This window comes from Poromitra crassiceps (genome assembly GCF_964638095.1).
Source record: "Poromitra crassiceps genome assembly, chromosome: 13".
NCBI classification, from domain to species: Eukaryota; Metazoa; Chordata; class Actinopteri; order Beryciformes; family Melamphaidae; genus Poromitra; species Poromitra crassiceps.
This window is the reverse complement of record NC_139644.1, coordinates 28,680,239-28,686,652: the sequence shown is the minus strand read 5'-3', so window position 1 is coordinate 28,686,652 and position 6,414 is coordinate 28,680,239. Positions and strand designations below refer to the sequence as shown.

General features: G+C 42.7%; 1 protein-coding gene across 1 annotated transcript in view; it reads right to left on the bottom strand.

Moving 5' to 3' along the window:
* Window positions 1-5,939, bottom strand: part of dhps (deoxyhypusine synthase) — a 9,087-nt gene extending 3,148 nt beyond the window's left edge. The window contains exons 1-7 of the mRNA XM_083650257.1: window positions 5,842-5,939; window positions 4,279-4,478; window positions 2,895-3,050; window positions 2,587-2,708; window positions 788-884; window positions 480-566; window positions 1-82 (exon numbers count right to left, since the gene is read on the bottom strand). The exon at window positions 1-82 is cut by the window's left edge and continues 24 nt beyond it. Of these exons, the coding sequence (XP_083506383.1) occupies window positions 1-82; window positions 480-566; window positions 788-884; window positions 2,587-2,708; window positions 2,895-3,050; window positions 4,279-4,473 (739 nt within the window). The 5' untranslated portion in view covers window positions 4,474-4,478; window positions 5,842-5,939. The remainder of the gene's footprint in view (window positions 83-479; window positions 567-787; window positions 885-2,586; window positions 2,709-2,894; window positions 3,051-4,278; window positions 4,479-5,841) is intronic.
* Between the last annotated feature and the right edge of the window lie 475 nt (window positions 5,940-6,414).

Genomic DNA, 6,414 nt, shown 5'->3' with positions numbered 1-6,414 from the left:
CAGGGTTCTTGAAAGAGTGGAAGTAGATCATGTCGCCCAGGGAGCCGTCTGTCAGAGCGGGGCTGAACACTGGGATGTTATTCTGAAACAACAAAAGGTCAAAAGCAGCCCGATCACTGACGGATTTACAGATTTAAAAAAAATATTCAAACATATATAAATTTGTACTTAACAATGCACAATTGTGTAGAACTGCACATGATCATTTGATTTCCACAATAAATAATCCTAGGCATGAAGCCAATATTGAAGCATTTAAGTTAATTTAAAATGCTGCGTTTGAAAAGAGTAAAGATGCCAATCTAAGAACAGAAATTGCAGTAAAATAATTTTGTTCTTCAAATCAAGACAAATAAGCCAGATTGAGAGATATATATATATATATATATATATATATATATATATATATATATATATATATATATATATATATATATATATTTATATGAATGCCAGATGAATGCCTGCCCTGTGCTCACCTTGTAGGTCCAGTAGTAGACGGACTCTGGGTTGTTGATCTCCTTACCAAGTCGATGGATCATTTTGGATGGAGTCCAGTGGGTCCCCTGAAAGAAAAGTGGTCAACGATCAAAACTTGCATCATCTCAACAGTAATGAGAGCCAGGTGGACATCCCAACTGTGCAACTTCATGGAAACCTCTTTCAAGAAATAATGACATCAGAATGACAACAACTAAAAATGTGTTCCCATAAATGTTCTAACATTTCGGTTATGCTGTGGAAAACAAGTGTGAGAGAGACATCCTGATCATACAGACAAGCCCACCTCAGTTTTCTGCTCCAGCACCATCTGATCCAGGATGGGCATCAGCCAGTCTTCAAACTTACAGTAGTTGGTATTGGGCACCAACAAGTTCCCTATCCTGCAACCAGGGAGAGAGACGAAGGGGATGTGAATGATGAACCAGAAGTAAATATACAGATTGAGTTGAGTATAGAATAGCATAGAAAGGTAGCAGTTCTAAGACTGTTACTTTAGGTAACCATTTACTCAGGTCAACAGGTGCAGTGAAGGTGTAAGTGAAGCTGGCTTGTCTGCGACATGGCCATGGGGCCTCCTTGGCTCATTTTCTCCAAGCAGACAAGAGTGACATAATTGAGAAACTACCCAAGTTACCCAACCAAGGGGTTTACAATGCTTCTTAGTTCTTAGGTTGTTATAGCTGCATGCATCTTTCGTTTGATGACCGAGTAAATAAAATGCTTTCCACAATCTGGAACATCATGTCAGCTGTCAACATCATGTGACAGGACAGTCCTGCGGTAGGCTACAATGTAAATGTAAACTATCATTATGTAGCAAACAGAGGCATACTGATAGAAGTAGAACCCATTGTTTGTTCAAAGCAAATTATTTAAAAATCATGATTTCTTCTGAACATTTCATTTTAAAAACATTATAAAATGTGGATCAGTACTCTGAGATCTCAGTCAGTAGTACTATAATAAGGTGTTCCGCTCGGCACGGCGCACAGTTGCTCAGGCAACAGGCGAGCATGCGAAGCGTGCAAGGCACACCAGAAATGAGCGCATTATATTTCTAGTTATCATAATTTTGCAGCCACAACACTCAAGTGCTATCTATCTCTGAGCATCAGGTAGTTACACTGTTACAACTTACAGTCATGCACATTAGCGGAGCTGCATGTGGATGTGTGTTTGATAAGCTACTACAACAACTGTTACAATGAACACTTTAGTATTAAACCCCATCTGGACCGGATTAGTTTTATTGGGGACTGGGGAGGGAGAAGTAACACAGTCTTTAACAGAGCAAGTCAGTCATCATTTCAGTCCTGAGTTCACACTACCAGTTCGCTCTCTTTTGCCTTAAAAGCATTCTGAATTCTGAATGAATCACCCCAGTAATTAGCCCAGTCCACATCAGACTCCCAGTTATCGCATATATATACTTTACTGGCACAGCACAAAAATGAACTCAAACGGATGTCTTTATGTAATCCTGCTCTTTTTGCAGTTCAACGCATGAATGTAACTAAATTTCAAGCTTTATACAGAGGTTTGCATTTTTCATGTATCCTACAGCTATAATCGTGGTGGTTTGCAACTTTGCATACAAAACAATGGCAGGCTACAGTCTGCCCTAAAACATTATCATGTGTATGCGTTGGTAGCTGTAATGATTTCTTTAAAACACTGACATATTGTAAGTGGTTACCGTAGATTCCCTTATCTCTGTCTTCTCTTGTTGTTTTAAGAACAGAAGTAATGAACTTGTCATAAAACTTGTGATCTTAAATAAACTCCTGACTCCCACAATGTATTCTGTAACTTAGGTGGGCTCTAGGCAGTGCGTCTTATAGCCCACTAGAGGGCAGGCAGGGTACAAAAACTCTGAAATTATAATAAATAGCACTGTCTGCCACTATATGATTGATGAGAAATTAGCCAATGACATACTAGATGAATATAGGGCCCTGATCAACATCCATATTCCTATGGTTGGTGTGTGTGTGTGTGTGTGTGTGTGTGTGTGTGTGTGTGTGTGTGTGTGTGTGTGTGTGTGTGGGAGAGAGAGAGGGAGGGGTATCAGTGGTACCCAACCTGTTGATGCCCTTTTCGCGAAGGTCCTTGCCAGGAAGGGCAAAGTCTCCCAGGAAGGTGGGGGCCAGACACTTGATCAGATCCTCCTCTATGCCTCCAGCTGTGGTCACTATCACATCCACCTACACAGAGCGAGAGAACAGATAAGGGATTGTGATCAACTAATGCAATGTCACTGAAGATTGGGTAATACTGATGTATGGTGGTATCCATGTTGATTGTGTAAGATGACGATCACATCTGTTCCTATTGAAGCAGAAGAATATCTATGACCACACTTTAACGTATGACATGGTATAGGGTTGTACCATTCTGTGCTCTGCTAGGTAGCGGATGCTCTCCCTGACTCCAGAGCTGATGAGGTTGGAGGTGTAACCCAGGAAGATGGTGCAGCCCGAGCTGCAGGAGGGCTCTTTCCAGTCGTTGACTTCCGCTGCCTCCACTGGCTCAAGACGCTTCTCGATCTGAGGGCGTGGGGCAGAGAAAGAGTCAGTGTTGTAAATCTATGATGATGATGAAAGCCTGCATCTCTCAGACATGAACAAAACTGTAATTCATTCAGAATTAAAGTGTTACGCATGAAACACTGGCAGACAGGTGGTACAAAACAGCAACCAATCACAGACCAGACTGACTGTCCAGTCAGTGTATGTGGTCAACCATGTAACCCCCCAAGTAAAGGACATCACGTAGCACACTAAATGGTTCCCTAAATTAAGCCACATGATACTCCTGTCAAAATGCATTGCCAAACAGTCTGAATTAGTCTTGATAATGATATGCCTAAGGTGGATTTAGAAACACACTGTAGTTATAGTGGCTAGGCTTGATGTTCAGATGTTCTTGATCAGCCAAGGGAGCTAGCTCTCTTGGTGCAGTGGTTAGCGTGTCCGCCTCGCAAGCCGAAGGTCGACAGTTTGAATCCACCCCTGGGCAAGCCCTTAACATGGGTTGCTGCAATTAACATCAACACAACGCCGTTACACATCGGATCAATGTTTATTACTGCTACAACACTGAGACTTTTATAATGAGAACTAGTCTATCAGGCTTTACAGAAACTCACAGACAATTAAAAAATTAAAAAGAGAGAGGCTTGAATGTGTGAACTGTGCTGTTAGTTCCAATTGCAAATGACACAAATCCACCGACTGCATGAATGCTTGTTGCTTTCACTTGTCGAGAGCTGGAGGTGGAGCGAAGGCGGGCCGCCTCGTAATTCTCTATGCAGGAAAAACCCCAAATTCAAGTACTTTCAATGACGCATGTCATTTTTCAAATTCACAAACTTTCAAGGCTTTCAAGGACCCGTGGGAAGCCTGAAGCAGTGAGATAAGGGTCGGCAGCTGGACAGATTCTGCAAAACTGTAACAAAAAAATTCTCGAAAATTTGAAAGTTAATTTCAATTGGACAAAAGCGAGGGAGCTGTCTGTGTTTGATTACAAACCATGAAAAACTCTCGCACATCCAAAAAACCTTAAAGAAAGGTGCATTAGCTAAATGGGAGCTACAGTGTGCAGCAAGTACTGTACAAGCCACAGGTGGCCTCTTTCTCTCTTTCCTCCTTGTTGGCATAGAATTTGACATGACGTGAATTTCAAAGCAGGCTATTTTCCCCCTCTCCAGCACATACAAATACAGGCAATCATCCTCCACCTTCAATCACCCAGCCCCACGTCAGTTCCTCTCACCATGTTGTTGATCTCCTGGATGGCAAGGCCCACGTTGCTGGCCTGGAAGCCTGTGGTGAGGTAGGACTGGAGCAGCGCCCGGTGGTCCACCCCCTGGTTGAAGTCGTAGCCTCGGATCTTGGGCATGTCCGGAGGCAGGTCGCAGCTTGGCTTAAGGACGGCCTCCATGGCCATTGAGGGGGGGTGGTCTTCCATCTCTTCTGCCAAAATAAACAGGACTAACGTTAGTAGGGTGGTTTGTCATCAAGGAGACAGATAGTAGAGTCGTGATCAAGTAACCGTGAAGGCATTTTAATCATGAGATGCACATGGTGGTGATCTCTTCATTGTATATTGATAAATCACAGCCTTGTTGTAACTGACATACATGGACTAACTGATCTAGCCTGGGTAAACCCAGCCGCCACGTGACCTGCTCTCAGTCACTACCTTGTGACTGTAAGCAGGGTAAGCCTGAGAGCAGGTCACTGGGGGCTGGGTTTACCCAGGCTATAACTGATCCATGATGACTGAGCATTTGTTAGCATCTGGTTGTAGAGAAGAAGCCTGCTGCTGGCTACTTATGAGTCAACTGAACACTGTAGCCCTGACCCATTACATGATCTTACGATTGGACTGTTGTATAACATTTTCACAAAAATTCCTGAAGGACGGTCTCTCCGGAAGGCATTTGGGTAAGGAGCTCTGAGGAATGGCACTGGCCAAGAGAGAGGAGGTATTAACAGGGCTGGAGTTGGCGGAGCTGGTTTTCTTTACTCGGGTGGAGGTCTCAATGGACAGAGTGGGGTGGAGTCTCTGCAGTGGATTAAAAGAAAAACCATATAACTGTCAACAAGCCACAGAAACATGACAACAGCTGTCTTCTAATCACTGTCTTACAAATAACTTTGGCATCAGTGATAATGTTCTGCAACACTTAGGTTTGACAGATATGGATCAATTATCCTGTTTTGAGAAATGTCACATTGTCAGACAAAACTAGGGACTCACCTTAATATGCATGTGCAAGTTGGAGAGAGCCTTCTTTGAACAAGCTATTTCCTTGTTGCAGTGTTTGCACGTAGCTTTGAAGTTCCCCTCTGTGTCTTCTGGCATTATGTAATGAAGTACGATTTTTGATCGGATACCTAGGGGTGGCATTTTTCTGGCTTTATGGCTTTTGATACCTGTCCTGGATGTGTTCTCGGACAGGCGTGGTGTGGCTAAAAACCTGTCTAGCTAGCCAGCGAAAGGATTCCGATCAACAACTACCAATACAGTAGATTTAGAGCTTCATGAAATCCCCATAAAACAGCTCAAAATACACCAAAAACATTAACGTTAGGCCAGTCGGGTGTCGGTGTGGAAAGCTCCGCCTAGATGTCCTTTGTCATTGGTCAAGGAAGTATTTTAATGAGCCACATGTTACATTTGATTGGGTCACGATTAAATCACTCAAACAGAGAGCCCATGTGGTCTGGCTGGCGCTAGCTACATGTAGTTGTGATGTACGCTAAGTTAGCTGGCTTGGTCTTGTCGACTTGTACATGTTAAACACATACCAAGATACAAATGAAGCCATACCTATGATTGAAGAGCTGTTAGATGTTTAGGCAGTGGCTGTCAACAAACACCGAAAGGCTGCAGTGCTGTTAAACAACGCATTGATGGGACCTCCCGCTAGAGTCCTACGGAAAGCGCGAAGGAACAAACATAGCTGGAAGGAATGCTGCGCAGTGCGCACGCAAGTCGTCCTGTCATTGTAAAGACGTATATACGGTAGCCTACATTTCTTGTGCCCACATCTCCAAGCAACACCACCGAAACATAAAGGGAGACTAGGCTAAGCTGTACAATTTTTGTAATTTTAACAAAATAATTCCACATTCAAGCTAAGCAGTTATTAATAAGTCTTTATTTAGCAACTTTCAAAACCATATTATGACAAAGTGCGTCAATGGCTTCAAGAAAAAATAAATAAATAAACAAGCAAATAAATAAACAAATAAAACATATTCACATACACACACACACACACACACACACACACACACACACACACACACACACACACACACACACACACACACACACACACAATTTATTATATTTGTTTACTTGTTTATTCACATATTTGTTGCTATATACTGTTGTAGC